Here is a 21960-nt window from a genome sequence, read left to right as displayed (position 1 = left end):
TACTTAATAATAATTTTGTAAAAATTATCATTAATTTTGTAATTTTAATTTAATAATTTAATATTTCTCTTAGTTATTAATTTATCTTTATTTAGCATCTAAATATTTTTATTTTAAAATTGTAGAGTAACATCCAAATATTTTTTTTTTTTTTTACAAATTTAGAGTAATTTAACACCTAATCAGTATAGCCTAGTAATTAAATAAATTAAAGTACTTATTAGCTTAATATAGTTTAAATTATTTCATTTATTTGACTAATTTAATTTCCATAATTTATTGGTAATTTTGTACATTATCATTAAATTTTGTAAATTTAATTTAATATTTTAATGTTTGTCTTATTTATTAATATTATATTGATAATAAAACATCTCAAATAATTTTTTTTTAAAATTGTTGACTAATTTAACACCTAATTTTTGATTCATTGTTACCTTGTAGGAAAGTAAAATTATCTACAAAAATGTCTGAAGGAAGAAAACAAGATCCAGCATGGGAACATGGATACCCGATGCCCAATGTCAAGAATGGATTTATTTGCAAATACTGCGGAATACAAATGAAGAGTGGTGGTGCAACAAGATTAAAAATGCACCTAGCAAATTACAGCCCGCAGCATAATATAAAATTTTGCGACAAAGTACCTCCAGAAGTTAAGCAGGAAATGACAATTATTTTAGAAAGAAAAACAACAGCTAAGGCCAAAAATATAGAAAGAATGGATCAAAAAAAAATGAATTGCATGGGAACTTTATGCATTCACAACAAATTGATGAAGTTGATGATGTTGCCGATATTGCATACCCGCCTAACATTTCTTCCTATGAAAGGTCTGCATATCGTCAAGCATTCTATGCTTCAAAATAGACGGAATAAGAAAGAGATCAATCTCGTAGGTTTGCAGGTAGCCAACAAGGAGGCAGTTCAGGGGCTGGTAGTAGTGCAGGGCAACCTTCGATGAGGCGATCTTAAAGTGTGAGAGAGCCAGAAATAGAGCCATATATTTCAAAGTCTTCTCAATATTACAAGTCAAATGTAGCAAAACAAAGAAACTTGAAAAATTTATTCAAAGGAGGTAAAATAAAAGAAGAAATGAATAGGTTGATTTCAAAGTTTTTTATATATGATAATGTTCCACCTGAGAAAGCAAAATCACCTCATTTTAAAAACATGGTATGGGGTTGCCAATCAGCTGGAACGGGAGTCGATCCACCGACACCCTATGAAATCAGAACAAAATACATTGATTTAGAGGTAAAAGAAATGGAAGGCCACGTAGAAGAAGTGAAGAAAAAGTGGGCCACGTATGGTTGCACTGTAATGTGTGATGGATGGACAGGCCCTACAAAATTATCCATCATAAATTTCATGGTTTACTCGAAAGGAAGCACAATTTTTCTAAAGTCAGTAGATGCTTCTGATAAAATAAAAGACCATGAATACATATATTCCCTATTAAAACATGTTGTGCAAAAGGTAGGAAAGCAACATGTTGTCCAAGTGGTGACCGATAATGGTAGTGCCTACAAGAAAGCGGGTCTAAAATTAATGAAAAAATTCAACTTGTATTGGACTCCTTGCGCCGCTCATTGTATTGATCTCATTTTTTAAGAGATCGGAAAAAGAGAGGCAATAAGCATAGTGATCTTGCAAGGGAGACAGATCACTAATTTTATATATAATCATGGATGGTTGCTTGCTAAAATGAGGGAGCACTGTCAAGGGGATATTGTGCGTCCAGGGGCCACACGATTTGCTACAAACTACATTGCACTTGATAGCCTACAAAAAAAAAAGTACAGTTGATATGGGCTGAGCATGTTCTTAGTCGAACAAAAATGGGTAGAGAAATTGAAAGTACAGTTCTTAACCATCAATTTTGGGATAGAGTGGTAAAAGTTTGTAACATTTATAAGCCTATATATCGAGTATTGCGTATAGTTGATAGTGAAGTGTGGCCAACATTAGGAGTTGTGCTTGAAGCAATAAGGTAATGAAAGAGGCCATTGAAATAGGTGCAAGAAGTGCAAGATGGGTCATGGTATTAAATAACGGCCGTTACGTAACGGAAAAATAGGTCTCTGATACCGTTTGAGGCCGCATTAGCGGCGAGCCAAAAATTCACATGAGTAACGGCCGTTACGGAAACGTAACGGCCCGTAACGGCCGTTACACTAACATTACGGAACGTAACGTCCTTTACGCAGCTTCGAGCCTTTGAACCCTAACATCTGTCGTCCGCAAGCTGAATTCAGTTCCCTCTTCACTTGAATCACTCTTCGATTCTTCGTCTCCTTCATACATACAGCTTCGATACTGATCTGAAGCTTCGAAATCCCTAAAACCCCCAAAATCTGCTTTGTACAGCTTCATCTCCCTCAGTCCGTCATTCATCTCCTTCGTCCAAGAACCCAAAAATCAGCAAGCCTTTGATTCCTCCATTCGAAGCCTTCGATTCCTCCAAAATTTGGAAGCTTGCAAGTTGCAGCTGTAGCAGGCCAGCAGCTCTCTCACAGTCGCAGGGTCGCAGCTTCCGTGGGAGTGGGAATCAAGAGTGGGTAAGTGGTAACTGGGAAGTGGGTGGTGGCCAGTGGGTATGTAGTATGTTTGTTGTTTTATTATTTCAATTTATGTTTTATTACTTAATAATTTATTCTGTTTTATTATTTCAATTTACGCTTTATTGCTTTATATAAATTGTAAATTTCAGTTTGTTTTAAATTTCAGTTTATTTAATTAGTATATAAATTGTAAATTTCAATTTTAAATTTAATTTTTTTTATAATTTCAATTTATAGAATATATAAATTATAAATTTCTGTTTATTTAATTACTAATTAGTATATAAGTTATAAATTTTGTTTTATAATTTCAGTTTATAAATATAATTAGTATATAAATTTAGTTTATTTATTATTTAATTAGAATACAAATTAACAATTGCAAATTATTAATGATTGTATAAGTAGAATTTTTTAATTAAAATAAAAAAAATAGTATAAAGTTTTTAAAATATAAAATTTATAGAGTTACTTAGACTCTTAGAGAGTTAGAACCTAGAACTTAGAACTTAGAAACTTAGAGTACAGATTTAGTAAAAAATTATTAACTAATATTCTACATATATATTTTTTTTAATACCTTGAGGTCCTTGACAATTAATAATTTAATATTAGATCTACAATTTATAATAAATTCTAATTTTTACACAATTAGTCAAGTCTCAACTCTTAAGTGACTCAAGTTCAAGTCTATTACCATTTAAATAATTAAATTATAAGATTTACAACTTCATATTTATTTTGTTAAATTGTAAATTTTAAAGTAATGTAAATTATTAAAAGATATGTTTTTTTTTTGTAAACAGCGCACTAAAATTAATATAAAAATCATAATGCCTATTAAAAAAACATTTGTAGGTTGAATGAAGACTTTTAAAATTCATTAAAAATCATGTATTAATGGATTTCATGCCTATTTTTCGATTTTGGCATGGTTGTGCATGCGTGAAAAAAATTCACGACCATTACGCCCGCTTCCCGTTACATAACACCCACATCTCCCGCGTCCCGCAACACCCGCGACCGTTACGCTACGTTACCCGCGACCGCGATTTCGAACCATGAGATGGGTTCTCAAAGTCATCAATGACCGGTGGGAAAGAACCCTTGAACATCCTCTTCATGCAGCAAGTATCAAATATTTAGAAATTTCAAGAAATTCATATATCAAAATATTTATTACATATTTATATTTTACTTTATTTGATTGGCAGCTTATTTCTTAAATACAAAATGTCAATACAAAGAAAGTGTTGGGGAAGATCCTTATTTTCTTGATGCAGTTCATAAAGTTTTTAACACCCTTGAGCCACATTCCTCGGGCCTGTATCAAATTGGAAATGAGGTATATTTTTAAAATAAATTTAAATAAAATAAGTCTTAATCCATGTTTAATTATTCAATATCAATATTTTTTTTAGATTATTATATTTAGAGATGCTAAAAGAAGCTTTGGAGAACCAGCAGCTAGGGCAACCATGGCACTTGGTAAGTATTTTTATATAAATGTACAATACAAAGTTACAAACTTCAAGTACAATCTACTAAGTAGTAAATACTAACTTGTGTTCTTAAAACATCTTGCATAACTTATTGGTGGATGATGTATGGATTAAGTGCTTCAATCCTAAGAAAGCTAGCATTGCGCATTTTGTCACAAACCGCATCTTCATCAGCTTGTGAACAAAATTGGAGCACATTTGCACTCATTCACACAAAGCAAAGAAATAGACTAGCCTACACCAAACTTCAGCAGCTTGTTTTTTGTTATTACAACATGAAACTTCGAATAACAGATATGGAGGCCGAAATAGACAAAGTGGCTGAACAAGATCCCCTGGACCTTCTTGACATATCAGTTGAATTGGGTGATAAGGATGAGTATCCACTTTTTCAATGGATTAGGCCATCTCATCTTGATGAATGAGACGAAAGTCCCCATCCACAAATGGCCAAGCATGCACAAGATGACTTTGACATTGATGTTAATCAGGTAATGATAGAAGAAGTAATATCTAGTAGTGATGATTCACAAATGAAACTTGGATCTAGATATGGAACTTCATCCACCATGCCCTCTGGTGGTGATGATGATAATGACAACGATGATGCTGGTGGTGACAGATCTAACCCCGGCGGTAGCAGTGGGCAAGGTGGGGAGGGTGGGGACTATGGAGGAAATAAAGGATGGCAAGATTATAGACCAGAAGTGGAATATACACGTCCTTCCCAACTAGAAGATGAGGGTTCACAAAGAGAAACATGTTCAGTTGATAGGCAGTACAGTCGTAGAAAAGGAAAAGGGAAGATGCATCAAATAGAAGAGGATACCTTTTCCCTTAGTATGGAATCTATGAGTATAGGAACAGAGCATGACTCTAATAGTTATGGTGGTTATGAATCTACACAGAACAGTTCCTCACAATCTACATATGGCCAACCGTTTTCATATGCAAATGAGCAGGCAAAATAATATGGAAATTGGCAACCACATGTCTATGGGTATGGACAAACAAGTCAAGAATATGGGTATAAGTATGACTAGTATGCAAACGCAAAACAATCCTATGGACATACACAACAAGTAGAACCTGCAAGAAGAAATCCTAGCACACGAAGATCTTCTGGTCGAGTAGAAACTGCCATGAACCAGATGACTATGGAGGAGTACAAACAACACATGTACACCTATACTCAATATTTTGGAAATTATATGACATGGAGTGATCATTGTAAACAATATATGTCATCTCGAAATCCTAATGATAGGGATAGGAGAGATGACTTTGAGCCACCAAGAAAGTCCATGTGGTATTAGATCATTAAATGTATAATTTTTATTGAAAATGTAATTGTTTAAATGATAATTTGTTGGCTTAAATCTTAAAGGAATAGCTTCAAAACTTTATAATCACTTGAATGTTCTTCAGTTCATAGTTTGTTTCGCGATATGCAGTTTAATATCCTACACACTAGAAACTTGTCTTATATGCATTTTTTTAATGTATTTTGATACCATATTAAGCATAATCATCTATTCTAACATTTCCTAAAGTTTTATTGTAAATTTCCATCATTTACTATAAATTTCTGTAATTTCTTTAAATTGAAATTGAAATCGAAATTTCCGTAAATTGAGACCATCGAAATTTCCATTGAAATCAAAATTTAAGTCCTTGATTGTAACGCTTGTTTGAATTTAGATAGTGAAAATTCAGCCATTTGCTCCCGTGGACATAGGCACATTGCCAAACCACGTAATCTCTAGTGTCATTGTTTATTTGCTTTCTTTTATTAATTGTATGCTTGATTGTTTCCGTATTATTCATCATTGGTTGCTGCATTGCACAATCCGATTCAATTTGTGTTTCCACTACGCATTGGTAGTTTTGCACAACAAATTAGTATCAGAACTATTGGTTACAATGGTTGGGATTTCTTCTGCGAAGTTCAACATTGTCAAATTCGATCGATCAGGAAATTTCAAACCTTGGCACAGGAGGGTTAAGGACTTGTTGGTGCAGTAAGGTATGGTGATGGCTTTATACGGGAGGCAGCCGGAAGGCATGGACGACATGAGTTGGAAGCAATTGGAAGCGAAGGCTGTGGCAATTATCAAGCTTTGTCTGGCTAATGACGTAATGTATCACGTCATGGATGAGGAATCGCCGACAGTAGTTTGGATGAAACTTGAAAGTCGGTATATGTCCAAATCATTGACGAACAAGTTGTATCTTAAACAAAAACTGTATGGCCTTAAAATGGCAGAGAGTTTGATCTGAATAAATACATCAAAGTATTCAATCAGATCATCAGTGATCTAAAGCGAGTTGATGTGAAGTTCGAGGACGAAGACAAGGCATTGATGCTGCTAAATTCCCTATCTACGTCTCCTACGTATGAAAATTTGGTTACGACTCTGACATGGGGAAAGGAAACTTTGAAGTTGGAGGATATCACAAGTGCTCTCTTGGGCTTTCAACAAAGGAAGGCCAGCAATGAGAATTCTCAGGGTGAAGGGCTTGTGATGAAAGGTAATCAAGATCATGAGAGAAGCAAGTTTCGGAGTGGACTAAATAACAATAAGGCTCAGTCCAATTCTAGTAAGAGGAAGGACGTACAGTGTTTTAAGTGCGGGAAAAAGGGGTACATAAAACCTGGATTGTCCATAGAAGAAGAAGGGGAATGCAAAAAATAAAGAAAGTTCATCGAAATCGGCGAATGTAGTGGAAGAAAGAGACTCAGGGAGCGATGATGGTGATATGCTTTCGGTTTCATTCGATTCAGATAATCTCACGGATTCTTGGATCTTAGATTCGGCGTGCTCTTATCACATGACGCCCAACAAATACCGATTCACCACTTACAGGCTAGTAAATTTTGATTCTATTCTGATGGGAAATGATGCTTCCTACAAAATTGTCGAAATAGGAACATCAGAATCAGAATGTTTGATGGTGTGGTGAGGACATTATGTGATATTAGGCATATACCGAAATTAATAAAGAATTTGATTTCATTAGGCACTTTAAATTGTAACGGGTTTAGTTACAAGTCTGAAAGTGGGGCAATGAAGGTGAGTAAGGGTGTTCTAACCGTGATGAAGAGGCAGAAAGTACCAGGAAATATCTATACACTGCTAAATACTACAGTTATAGGTGGAACTACAGCTGCAGAGTCTAAATCAAATAGTACTATCTTGTGACAAATACGGTTAGGGCATATGAGTGAGTGTGGAATGATGGAGTTTTATAAGAGTAATCTTTTGAAGGGGATCAAATCATACAAGTTGAATTTCTACAGGTACAGTACTTGGAAAACAGAATAGGGTGCAGTTTATGGCAGCCACGCACAAGACAGAGAGAATCCTTGACTACATTCATTCAAATGTTTGGGGGTCGGCGAAAGTAGCATCACGAGGAGGGCATATGTATTTCGTGAGTTTTATTGATGATTACTCACGGAAGGTCTAAGTGTACTTCATGCGGCACAATTCCGAAACGTTTGCCAAGTTCAAATTGTGGAAATCTGAAGTAGAAAACCAAACCGGGAGAAAAATCAAATGTCTCAAGGCAGACAATGGAACTGAGTACATTGATTCTAGACTCGTGGAGTTGTGCGAGCAGCATGGCATTAGGAGACATTTCACAATACGCAAGACACCACAACAAAATGGTGAGACTAAAAGGATGAACCAAACCATAGCTGAAAGGGCTCAGTGTCTCAGGTTGAATGCAGGGCTTATATAGAACTTCTAGGCAGAGGCAGTAAATATGGCATGTTTCTTGATTAAGAAATCACCAAGGGCAACATTAGATGGAAAAGTTGCAAATGACGTGTAGACAGGCATCGAGGTAAACTAATCTGGTTTGAGAGTATTTGGATGTCCAGCTTATGTGCACGTTCCTAGTATGTGCACGGTGCATCTTTCTGGGGTATAAGAAAGGGGTGAAAGGGTTTAAACTGTGGGATCCGAAGGCAAACAAGGTGATGATTAGTAGAGATGTGGTTCTCGATAAGAAATTCTTGTTGCAAGAGTAGCATACTTAGGAATAAGAAGAGAAACAGGTGCCAGAAAACTGCAGCAGCAATGAGCATGTGGTGCAAGTGGAGTTAGAGACTCCAGATGAAGATGACAATGTGCAGATTAATGCAGGGAGTTATAGCTTAGGAGACCAGCAGCAACGTAGTATAGCAATAGACAGACCCAGACGCAATATCAAGCCACCGCCCAAGTATGGATTTGATGATCTGGTGTCTTATGCACCTATTACCAATAACAAGGATCCTACTACTTTTCAAGAGGCGGTGTACAGTCAAGAGAAAAGTAGATGGATTGGTGCTATGGTGGAGGAGATGAAATCATTGCATAAGAACCAGACGTGCAAGTTAGTGGAGCTTCCAGCATGGAAGAGGGTGATAGGATGCAAGTGGGTGTATAGAAAGAAAGAAGCAGTATCAGAAAAAGAATGAGAGAAGTTCAAGACTCAGTTAGTAGCAAAGGGTTACTCACAGAGGAAAATAATTGATTATGATGAGATCTTCTTCCCTGTGGTCAGACAAACTTCCATCAAGGTAGTGTTCAGATTGGTGGTGCATTTAGACATGCATTTGGAGCAGATGGACATAAAGACAGCGTTCCTCCATGGTGATTTGGAGGAGCTGATTTACATGGTATAGCCATAAGGGTTTAGTTGACCTGAACAGGAGAATTTGGTTTGTAAACTGAAGAAATCACTTTACGAGCTGAAACTATCTCCGAGGCAGTGGTACAAATGCTTTGACTCCTACATGATCCCGATTGGTTACAGAAGGTGGGAGTATGATTGCTGCGTCTATATGAAGAGTCTTGAGGACAATTCACTCATTTTTCTGTTACTTTATGTTGATGTCATGTTGATTGCTGCAAAGGATGTAATAACAACAACAACAAAACCAAGCCTTAGTCCCACTAAGTGAAGTCGGCTATATGAATCCTTTTCCGCCAATTTATGCGATCATGGACCATTTTTTTTTATAGATTCAAGGATATTAAATCCTTACTTACTATCTCCTCCCAAGTTATTTTAGGTCTATCCCTACCCCTTCTACTGCCCCCCACAGTAACTAAATCACTTTTCCTCACAGGTGCACTATAAAGCCTACGTTGCAAGTGTCCATACCATCTGAGTCATCTCTCTCTTATCTCATCTTCTATAGGAGCTACACCTAACTTACCACGAATATGTTCATTCCTTAATTTATCTTTCAATGTTATACCACTCATCCATCTAAGCATTCTCATCTCGGCAACTTTTACTTTTTGGATATTATGTTTCTTCGTCGCCCAACATTACGATCCATATAGCATAGTTGGTCTTATAGCTGTCCTATAAAACTTCCCTTTCAATTTTAAGGGTATTCTACAATCACATAGCACACTTGAAACATTTCTCCATTTTAACCATCCTGCTTTAACTCTATGCATTACATTCAATTTCTCCGTCAGCTTGCATAACAGATCCAAGGTATCGAAATCTACAAGTGCTATTTATTTCTTTATCATCAAGTTTAACTTTGACTCCAATATTCTTCCTATCATTACTAAAATTACATTTCATATATTCTGTTTTATTTCTACTTATCCTAAAGTCTCTAGATTCCAAAACTTCTCTCCATAATTCTAACTCAGCCTCTACTCCGTCCCTAGTTTCGTCAATTAATACAATATCATCTGCAAACAACATACACCATGGAACCTCCTTTTGAATACTCTTAGTCAATTGGTCCATCACTAAAGCAAAAAGATAAGTACTCAAAGCAGGTCCTTGATGTACACCTATGGCAATTGGAAATTCTCTAGTTTCTCCATCTATAGTCCTTACACTAGTCATTACTCCATCGTACATATCTTTAATGACATCGGTATACCTACAACATACACCCTTTTTTTCTAAAACCCACCATAGAACTTCCCTAGGTATCCTATCATATGCCTTCTCAAGGTCAATAAATATCATATGCAAGTCTCTCTTCTTTTTCCTAAACTTTTCCATTAATTTTCTTAAAAGATAAATAGCTTTTGTGGTAGATCTCCCAGGCATAAAACCAAATTGATTTTCTGAGATCTTCGTTTCTAACCTTAATCTTTGTTCAACTACCATTTCCCAAAGTTTCATCATATGACTCATAAGTTTAATTCCACGATAGTTATTACAATTTTGCATATCTCCTTTATTTTTGTATATAGGTATTAAAGTGTTTTTCCTCCATTCATCTGCCATTTTCCCAGTTTTTACAATTGTATTAAATAAATTAGTTAACCATATAATTTCGTTATCACCCAAGCATTTCCAAACTTCAATTGGGATGTTATCTAGTCCCATAACTTTCCCATTTTTCATCTTTTTTAGTGCAAACTTAACTTTGTTAACTCTAATTTTGCAGATAAATCTTATATTTTTAGTCTTTTCCTCATTTGACAATTTTAAGTTTAAGTCTTCTATTTGGTTTTCATTAAACAACTTACTAAAGTAATTTCGCCATCTTTCTTTAATATCTTCGTCCTTAACTAAGACAATATCATCCTCACTTTTTATACATTTTACATTTCCTAAGTCCTTGCTCTTCCTTTCTCTAACTTTAGCAAGTTTAAATATATCTCTTTCCCCTTCTTTTGCACCTAATCTATCATACAAACTATTAAATGATCTATATTTAGCTTCACTAACGGCCATTTTTGCATCTTTTCTTCCCTCCTTATATTTTTCAAAGTTATCTCTATTTCTACATTTTTGCCACGTTTTATACCAAATTCTTTTTGTCTTTATGATTTTTTGTACATCTTTATCCCACCACCAACTCTCTTTGCTATTCGAGAATCTTCCCCTTGATTCACCTAAATTCTCTTTTGCTGTTTTTTTAATAGAGCTAGTAATCTATTCCAAAGAGTATTTGTATCTATCCCATCCTCTAAGGTCCAATCCCCATCTTTGATCATTTTATCTTTAAATTTTATTATATTTTCTCCTTTTAGGTCCCACCATCTAGTTCTCCCACACTGGTTTATTTTATCTTTTTTTTCCATTTTTAATACATATATCTAACACAAAGACTCTATGTTGTGTGGTTAGGCTTTCACCTGGAATAACTTTACAATCCTTGCATGCTAAACGATCTACCCTTCTAGTTAAAAAAAAAAATCTATTTGACTTCTATTTTGTCCACTTTTAAAGGTTATTAAGTGTTCTTCTCTTTTCTTAAAGCAAGTATTCATCATACTAAAATCATATGACATAGCAAAGTCTAAGATCATCTCCCCAAACTCATTTTTGTCTCCATATCCATATCCTCTATGTATCCTCTCATAATTTTTATTTTCTCTTCCAACGTGTCCATTTAGATCTCCTCCTATAAATATTTTCTCAGTCCCTAGTATGCCTTGTATGATACTATCCATATCTTCCCAAAATTGTCTCTTAAGATTTTCTGCTAAGCCACCTTGAGGAGCATAAGCATTAATGATATTTATTATCTCTTGTCATAATACCATCTTGATTTTTATAATTATATCCCTTACTCTAGTTACATCCACGATGCTATCTTTTAAGTTTTTGTCTATAATAATACCTACTCCATTCTTATATTTTTCTTTTCCAGTGTACCAAAGTTTAAATCCTGATTTATCGATTTCTTTAACTTTCTCCCCGACCCATTTAGTTTCTTGAAGGCAAATTATATTAATTCTTCTTCTAATCATTGTATCCACAATTTCCATACTTTTACCCGTAAGTGTCTCTATATTCCAAGTTGCTAATCTAATCCTAGTTTCCTAAACTAACGTATTTACCTGCCCACGTCCAGAATGATACAGGAACCCTTGCATATTTGCCACCGTACCCGGGCGTCGACATGGCGTGTCGCTTGGGGGCGACGACCTAGCCCACCCTCACCCACTTTTCGCTACACCCGGGTGGTTCAAGTGCATCGCGTCCCTCAAAGGGGATGCCCCAGCAAATATTCAGTAAGGATTCATAGCATAGTGATCTGACAAATTTTACGCTAGCTGTCAGCTACCTAACGCAACCCTCCTCCTTACCCCGGGCTTGGGACTAGCTGTGTGTGAAAAAATTAGGACATTAAGTGCATCACAGGCGGAGTTGATTGCTGCAAAGGATGTGACTGAGGTAAATCAGTTGAAAACTCTGTTGAGTAAAGAGTTTGACATTAGGTGAAGCCAAGAAGATTTTAAGATGAAGATTCGCAGAGACACAACTGTAGAAAGATTGTGGTTCTCTCAGGGTAGCTATGTGGAGGTGTTGGAAAGGTTTAGTATGGTTAATGCTAAACCGGTGAGTACACCGTTAGCGAATCATTTTAAGTTGTCTACCGCCCAATGCCCAAAGACGAATGATGACGTTCGTGACATGTCAAAGGTCCCATATGTCAGTGCAATGGGGTGTTTAATGTATGCTATGGTATATACGAGACCTGACCTAGCACATGCTGTTAGTGTGGTGAGCAAGTTCTTTTCCAATGCAGGCCGACAGCATTGGGATGTAGTCAAGTGGATTTTCAGATACTTAAGGGGTATTAAAGACTATGACATTATGTTCAACAGGAAACAAACATTATGTTCTACAGGCAACAAAGTGATCCTTCAGTGATAGGATATGTGGATGCGGACTATGCAGGGGACTTAGATGATAGGAGGTCTACCACACCGTATTCACCCTTGTGGGAGGGCCTATTTGTTAGAGGTCCATGGTGCAGTCACTTGTTACTTTATCTACTACTGAATCGGAGTACATGGTAGTGGTTAAAGCTGCCAAGGAAACGTTGTGGCTTACAGGATTAGTCAATGAGCTGAGTATTCTGCAAGGTGGAGTTTAGCTACATTGTGATAGTTAGAGTGTCATCTATTTGGCGAAAAACCAAGTGCATCATACGAGAACCAAGCACATAGATGTGCGGTTTCACAGGATTAAAAGAATTGGTTGCTTCTGGTGAACTACTACTTGAAAAAGTTCACACATTTGATAATGCAGCAAATATGTTGACAAAACCTATTACCACAGACAAGTTCAAGCATTACCTGGACTCGATCAACATCTCCAGTTGCTAGATGGGAGATGTCTCAACCTACTATCGCAGATGGAGCTGCGGGTTATGTCTTCATATTTCTCCCAAGGGGTGAATATTCGCCAAGGTGAAAATTGTCGGAGTTTGTGTCTCATGTTGAGTGAAACGCATGCACAGGAAAAGTATGGTGAGCAAGAACGAGGAAGTTGGGCTACAAGAAGAAATCGTCGACAATTTGATTGACGGTTTACCCTTGAACTGTCGACGGTTTCAGTCTGTGCATTTCAATCTCGGTATTAAACCATCGACGGTCTTGTTCGGCGCTAATTTCAAATTTTGAATTGGGAAGATCAGTAAGTTGGCGATTTCAGAGGATTTTCTTCCGGGGATTGCTACTGGGATACTTGGAGAACTTCATAAGTCTTTTGTACATGTAGAGTTAGCATATAAACAATATTATAATCCTTGTTTGAATTTAGATAGTGAAAATTCAGTCGTTTGCTCCAATAGACGTAAGCACATTGCCGAACCACGTAATCTCTTGTTATTGTTTATTTACTTTCTTTTATTATCTGTGTGACTGATTGTTTCCTTATTATTCATCATTGGTTGCTGCATTGCATGATCCGATTTAATTTATGTTTCCACTGCACATTGGTAGTTTTGCGCAACACAAACTTCAAAGAAAAAAAAATGGAAGTATGCAATAAAACACCTTATTAACCACTGCAAGATTTTATTCATTAATTTTAAACTAAAACTGTGCTTTGAAACTTGAAAGCCAGTTGAGGGACCACCACTATCCTTTTTGTGTACCAAAAGATACACGAAAAGGAAGAAATTTAAAAAAAAAAAAAATTTAACATTGCCCCATCTGGCAGTAGAATTAGACTCAACTGAGCATAGGCCTTCCTATTTTGACCTTTGAGTCCCATGTAACCGAATAAAACTAATACTCAGAAATCCAATCTCCACCATTCGCTCAACACTTTCTCAGCAACCAACCATAAAACTAGGGATTGAGAGAGTTCCTCTTTTGAGTAGTTTCATGGAATTCAAAATCTCTCTCTCTCTCAAATACACAGGTGACTCGGCATTATCTGAACTGTTCAAGAGTAATCTGACCGTTTCATAATAACAGAGAGTTAAAATAACATTCAGAACACCAAACTGTTTTGCTTACAATTACATTCTCTGGGCAACCGGCTGAAAAAACAAACACGCGAAAAAACCCTAGAGAGAGGGGAGAGAATGAATCCCAATTCAATTGCCCACCAAACAAAGCAAAACACGCACATGACACGCCCACACATCCACATCAATGCACAGGCAACATGACATTACCTAAACTACCAAAAAAGAGACAAATGGTTCAGATTTAACTAGATAGATCAACTCTAGATAATCCATTTCTTAAAACTGTTTACTTTCACTTCATCCTCCAGACAACCAAACAGGGCAAACCCAAAAACAAACCCTAGATTCCAGCGACAGACGAATCAAATTCGAAGCAAAAACGCCAACAAGAGAAAGTCAAAAACTCAAAATTACCAGCATTGCCGCACCCAACGACGAGGACGCGAGAAGTAGCAGGCACATACTTGCGAATGAAGGGGCGAAGAGCGGCGTACCGCTGGTACCAGTCAAAGGGGCCGCCGTCCTGGACGTACCGCGCGTCCCAGTAGAGAGCGTCGCCGTAGTTGTAGGTGTTGCAGTTGGACACGTCCCTGTACATGGCGGCGGAGAGCGCGTGCTGCGGCGGTCGGCGGTCTCTGCAGGTAGGTTGGTGGGTGGGTTCTGGGTTGCTCCTCCTGTTCCTGGTTTTGGCGTTTTTGGGTGTCCTAGGAGGAATTCCAATTGGGGTTAGTGGGTCAAGGTCTTTTACAGGCCATTAACGATGGATCATGGGTTTTGGGTGAAAGGGGTCAATCGCCATGGCCTTCTACAGAAAACAAACAAGCAACCGTGTTTGGTGATTCCCCACTTCTCGGACTTCAGTATTTGGGTAAAAGGGGACAATTGCTATGAGCTTGTTTACGATTTTTCTTTTTGGTGTTTTTTTTTGTTTGTTTGTGGTGTAGGAGGAGAAGGTTTAGGTAGGTTCGTGTCTTCCATGGAAGTATCTTTAGTTACTTTGTGCCAACAATTTTGAGATTCTTCTAGTTGTTTTTCTATTTTTGTTACAGAACTCATGGATGGATTTGATACAGATGAGAGATATAAGCATCCATCATTTACTCAAATTTTTTATTCACCTGTGAGTTCTAATTATTCCACTTGAAAAGAAATTATCTCCCTAGGAGCAAACCCAATTCTTCAACAGTAGCTTAAGTGGGTGGCATTTTACGTGCATTGGATTACATTCCACATGCCTCCGATCCAATCACATCTCTCACGTTTTATTGGCCTCAACTATATACTATATACTTTGCCCTCCAACTATTAACACGTCAGGAAAATTAATTTCATGTCTCGACTTTTTATGATGTCGCTCACCCAGAGTTACGAATCGTCGGCTCTAATACCACTTGTTAGGACTAGAGGAGTCTAGTCTTGATACACATGAGTGAACATCAAATTGATCAAAAAGCTTAAACTTATTCAGTCTTGAGTCCAACCATGTATATAAGCACCCATTATCCATTCAAATTTTCTAATACGAGACAAGCTCACAAGTGGAATTCTCAACAGTTTTTTTGCTTAATCATTAATAATTTTGATGGCGGCACATTATTTATATGTAAAACAAAAATAAGAGTGAAGTACAAGTTTAAATTCTTCAATTTTAGCAACTTAATGCATACTTTTTTGGATTAAATTTGTGGTATTTAATAATAAACAATTTATTCATATCGAGAAAACTATCACAAAAATTTATTAGTGATGTGTAATTTTCGTGATTTATTATATTTATCAAATGTGAAAAAAAACTAACGAACTTAGAGATGCCATGTGTTGAAAAAAAAAAAGAGATTTTTTTCGTGATACATCACTCTATATTTTTAAAAAGGATATGTTTAAAAAAAATTAATTTAACGACATTATAGTTTTTCTTATCAAATAGGTCACCTCAAATATTGTTAGGAGAAGTTTATCAAATCCTTTTTGATGTCCTACAATTTCACTTTATTTTGTCAAACTTTTATTGCTTATGACTTTCATAAACCTAATTGAGATAAATTAAGAAGTCATCATTTTTCAAAACAGTTCTAGAAGTCATGCTTTCAAAATTTCAGGTCTAACCAATATCATGCTAGATAGAAGGACGAAACAATTTGAGTATTAATCTCTTCTCTTCAAGTAAGATTGTCTCCCCTCATTTATACCTAGAGAGAATTTCATTCTTACCAGACAAATGAAGAATATAAGCCTAATGAATGTCTTTAATGGCTTCATTTATTGTTAACCAACAATAAACATGTTTCTCCCTTTCTAAATACTTCGATACCAACATGTTAAATTAGGTTGTCCACATAGTTTGACAATGGTCAAATTCTTTGCAATGATATAATTTAGTTTGAAATGGGGATGCAAACCCGTCATCCCAACAAGAGGTGGCGTACGTCCTCTTTCTGATACCCATAGAGAACATAATCAACATTCTCAATTTTTGATGTTTAACTAACTAATTCTGTATTAAAAGATTTTTTTTCGCTTGAAGTTTCGAAAGAGCATTTCTGAAGGGCAACACAACCTCCAAAACAAATTAAAAACATTCCTTCTATCTTGAATTGTTGTCCTTGATCCGAAAGATTGTTCACTTCATTTTCTCTCCCCACCTCACCTTTGAACAAGAGGTTATAAATCAAGTTAACTATGAAGATACATATCATAGTGAACTCCCACATCATTTGTTCGTAAATTTAATTGATGAGATTATGAGAATCATCTCTTCTTTTTCTATTTCTTTTTCTTTTTCTTTTTCTTTTTTTCTTTTTTACCATATATGTTAAGTCAAGTTTTCAAAGTAACACGATTTTCTCAAATGATTGTAGAGACCACATTCTCAAATTATTGACATCTTCCAACAATTGATATTTTAGGTTAACCGATACATACACTAAATCAAAACCTAATGAAATCCTCAAAACATTAGAATTTTATTTTTTCCACTTTAACAAGGCATTATTATTTGCATCTTCTTAATGATCTCGTACATTATTCTTTAGTCATAAGAAGCATTAAACGGACACCCCTCCCAAGTAAAAGATAAAAGGAAGCAAATAACCTTACACACAAATTTGCGCACGTTGGCTCAGTGAGAAATCTCCAAACCTCCTTAATTAGAAACATGAAAAACTATAATTCCAATATCGTATTGTTAAGTATACCGAATGCAATTTTTGAAAAATCTGAACTTCAAATTAAGCTTCATCAAATTAAATTGAATTAAATTAATTTTTTCTTATCCTTGTTATTAGTAAAAGAGATTTTGAAATTTTCCATTGGTATTATTTTCAAAAAAAATTATTGGGAAAATGAAATAAAAATAAAAATAAAAATCAACAATTAGTAAATTAGCATATTATTTGACATATGTATATATATATATATATATATATATATATATATATGCATAATTTTATTGACATGCTTTTATACATAGTATTGGTATATTCTTTTCATAAATTAAACATTAAAATATAGGCTTGCCTTATTATTTGAAAGAAAAAAATTACTATATATTAATTAAAAAAATGATAAAGCATGTATTAGAGTTTTATTTGAAAAATAATATTTTGCATCTCAAAAAATTATATGTATTTTAAAAGTAACGTTCAATTAAAATTATGTGAAATTTAATTTGTTTGGATTTAAATAAAATTTAGAATATTTTTGCATTCAAACTTTTTAGGAATAAAGTAGTAGATCGATTTTTTAAGAAATTAATATTGTTGAATATAGCCCATTATTTTTACAAATTTATGTCATTGTAGTAAAGCGTCGCAAATTATTTTTCTATTATGTTGTTGTCACATGCACTCGTGATGGTATGAATTATGAATTTATAATTGAAACTAAGGGCTGTTGTTGTTTATTAACGAAACTATGAATTTTGATTTGTTATTCAAATTGAAATTTTGATTCATCAGAAAATACAAACTGAAATCGAGCCATTTAAAATAGTTAATGAAAATCTAAATAACTAGTGTTTATATAAATATTACAAATCGAACCATTAAATATAATTTAAAATTTTAAAATCACTGTAAATAATATTTTTTTATAACAATCAACATGAAATTTAAATATTTATTATTAAATTTTAAAAATATTTCAAAACAAATTTTTTTAATTAAACCATAAAAATTATATGATATAATTTATATATGTTTATAGCTATAAACTCGATTTGATTCATTGTGACTAGTGAATAAGTTAAATTAAAATTTAAAGACTAAAAATTTTAAATTAAAATTAAAATAAAAAAATTTAGTCTATTTTATATTCGATTTAATTTTGTTTTTTTATTTTTTTATTTACCCAAATATTTTTAATAAAAGAATAGGAAAAAAGGCAAGGGACAACTCACCATTTGAGTATGTGGCGCTGTGTCGCAAGTTAAGCTTGTTCAGGACATTATGCTTGCCTGTGATCGCTTATCTTGTGTGCTTAGGATGAGTTTCCATCATGTAAATACTAGTGTAGGGTTATTTTTTGCAAATAGAGTCTTTGTAAGCCAAATAAGGCAGTATGACTCCTCGGTTACTTTGATGTTTACTAGTGTCAGGATGATAATTACATAAAAACCTCTTTAGGGGAGGGTGAGTGTTCATCAGTCATTGTAAAACTCACTAGCAATTGTCAACGCACTTAGCCTACTTGCCTCCCTCACTAAGTACACCATGTCAACAGAGGATTTGTTAATGAATTACATTTGCTTCAATGTTTACTGCTTGTTGGCCATGGCTTTCATGAATTGATTAATTTTTTTGCTGCTAGCTGAATGAATGTTAATGAAGGTGTTGCGTGGATGAATGTTGGTAAATGATAGGCTGGCTGGTTAAGCAAGAGTGCTTTAGCTAGCGCCGCACAACCCTTCACAACTGTGTGAAAATAGTCGGACCGTGACATTTGGTATCGGAGCCAAGTCGGTGACACTTGGTGAGAGCCCAAGGTTGAGTTGCTATGTGAATTCGATTGCCTTCGTTGTTGGATTTGGGAAGCTTTGGTAAGTGACCATCGCACCAAACAACGCTGAAAGAATCAGTGCACTGGAAGCACAGGTTGAAGAGACAACCAACAATATGGCTAACGAGATGGCCCAACTAAGAGGACTTGTTGATGAAGTGATGGGATCACAGTAGCATTAAGCAAGTTTGACAAGTGAAATGCCAGAGGACTTTCACCACACTATGGAAACTTTGCAGGCCCAGATGGCAGATCTAGATGCAAAGATGAATGTGATGGTTCTTGCTATGGGGAACTCCAACACTCTAGGAGTTAGCAAGACCAAGGTGCCAGAAGCCAAGACGTATGGGGGTGCTCGAGATGCCAAGGAGTTAGAGAACTTCTTGTTTGATGTGGAGCAGTACTTTCGCGTTGTGAAGATGGCCTCAAAATAGGCCAAGGTGGATACTGCAACCATGTACTTGATTGGTGATGCCAAACTGTGGTGGCGTACTAAATACAAAGAAATTGAAAATGGAAGCTATGTAATTGATAGTTGGGCAGACTTGAAGAGAAAGCTGAAGGCTCAATTCTTTCCTGAGAATGTTGAGTATAATGTAAGGAAAAAACTAAGAGATCTCAAGCATACGGGGTCGATCAGGGAATATGTGAAACAATTTTCTGCTTTGATGTTGGATATTCGGTATACGTCGGAGAAGGACAAGTTGTTCTATTTTCTAGAGGGGATGAAACCATGGGCAATAATTGAACTTCATAAGCAAAGGGTTCAAGACTTGTCAACTGCACAAGCTGCTGTAGAATGCTTGACGGACTACGTTGGTGATGAGACCGCTTCGTCCAAACGGTTTGGCAAAGAGGGAAACAGTAGAAAGTCTTTCAAGAATGGCAAACCCAAGAGTGGGGGAGCCGACTCTAAATCATCAACCTCAAAGGAAGCTTTGTCATCTCAAGGGTTCAACACACTCAATGGAAAGGGGAAGAGTAAAATATCATGCTACTTGTGTAGTGGGCCTCATAAAGTTTTTGAGTGCCCTCACAAAGCATCACTTAATGCTTTACAAGCTTCCATTGCAGAGCAGGCAGTGGAAGACAATAAGGAAGAGGATGATGCCTCAAGGGTGGGTTTAGTGCGGCTGGTGAGGGCATTGGAAAAGCAGGAAAAAACACCAAAAGTTACACGAGCAAAAGGGTTAATGTTTTTGGACTTGAGGATAAATGGGAAGAGTACTCGCACTATGGTGGATACAGGGGCTACTCATAATTTTGTTTCACAGTTAGAAACATGGAGACTCAACTTATCCTTAGAGAAGGATACAGGACGCTTGAAAACAGTTAACTCTGTAGCCCATCCTATTCTGGGAGTAGTCAAGCAAGTGGCTATAAAGCTTGGACAGTGGGAAGGTCATGCGAATTTCACAGCGGTGCCATTGGATGACTTTCCAATCATTCGAGGAATGGAGTTCCTAAGGGGGATGAGGGCAGTGCTGATGCCTTCGGCTGGTTTCCTGTGTCTAATGGGAGATCACTTGTGCATGGTGCAAGTCGTTGCAACGAAAAGATACAACGGGAAGTCCCTTTCAGCCATACAACTCAATAAGGGATTGGGTCAAGGTGAGCAGACACGTCTAGCCACGGTGGTGGTAGACAAAGAAGTAGGCCAAAAGCTGGAGCCTACGACCATACAAACGGTGTTAGATGAGTACAAGGAGGTGTTGTCGGATAAGCTACCTCACAATTTGCCTTCACGACGGACTATGGAGCATAAGATCGAGTTGTTATCAGGAGTGAAACCAACTGCTAAAGGGCCATGTCGGATTGTGCCTAAAGAGATAGTAAAGTTGGGGAAACAACTTGATGAATTGGAAGCGGGATGTGTTCACCCTTCCAAAACACCGTTGGGAGCATCGGTGTTGTTTCAGAGGAAATATGAAGAGCATCTACGAAAGGTGTTCGATGGGCTGAGGGGAAACAGTCTGGATGTCAAGAAGGAGAATTTCTCTTTCGCTCGACGGAGCAACAACTTCCTTGGTCAAGTGGTTGAACAAGGTCATATCCGGAGGGGTATAGAGAAGGTAAGGATGATTCAAGAATGGAAGATCCCCACGACAGTGAAGGAGTTGCGTTCCTTTCTTAGCCTCACTAGTTACTGCAGGAAGTTCGTAAAGGGGTAATCGCGGAGAATGACTCCAATGACAGAACTACTGGGGAGGTATTATTGGCCGCACACACGAGATGATGTGGTTGATTATACCAAAACTTGTCTCACTTTCCAACAAAACAAGGGGGAGTGGAAGAAGTATGGTACTTTCATGGCAGCACCAAAGTACTGTTTGGCAGAGGAGATGACACAATTGTTCCTTGTGACTGTTGTGAAACATTGGGGTGTTCCCCAAGTTATTATTTGTGATCAAGACTTAATGTTCACTGACAACTTCTTGATAGAATTTTTTAGGATATTCAGTTCACATATTGACATCTCTTCGAGTTCTCACCAACAGACAGACGGACATATGAAGAGATTCAGAGAGCTGCTAGATGAGTACTTGAGCCATTTTGTCAATGACAACCAGAAGAATGACGTGCAACTACTTGATGTGGCTCAGTTTTGTGGCAACGCCCAAAGGCGCTCAACAACCAACAAGAGCCCTTTTAAGCTTGTTACAGGCCAGCTGCGACTGTTACCTCACATAATGGGCAAGCCGTA

At 36.3% G+C, this 21960-nt stretch overlaps 1 protein-coding gene across 1 annotated transcript in view; it reads right to left on the bottom strand.

Moving 5' to 3' along the window:
• LOC131163964 (uncharacterized) overlaps positions 1-15354 on the bottom strand; it is a 28108-nt gene extending 12754 nt beyond the window's left edge. The window contains exon 1 of the mRNA XM_058120829.1: positions 14676-15354. Coding sequence (XP_057976812.1) covers positions 14676-14859 — 184 coding nt within the window. The 5' untranslated portion in view covers positions 14860-15354. The remainder of the gene's footprint in view (positions 1-14675) is intronic.
• Positions 15355-21960: the final 6606 nt, after the last annotated feature.

Source organism: Malania oleifera, chromosome 9 (genome assembly GCF_029873635.1).
Source record: "Malania oleifera isolate guangnan ecotype guangnan chromosome 9, ASM2987363v1, whole genome shotgun sequence".
Lineage (NCBI taxonomy): Eukaryota > Viridiplantae > Streptophyta > Magnoliopsida > Santalales > Ximeniaceae > Malania > Malania oleifera.
This window is presented reverse-complemented; position numbering and strand designations above follow the sequence as displayed.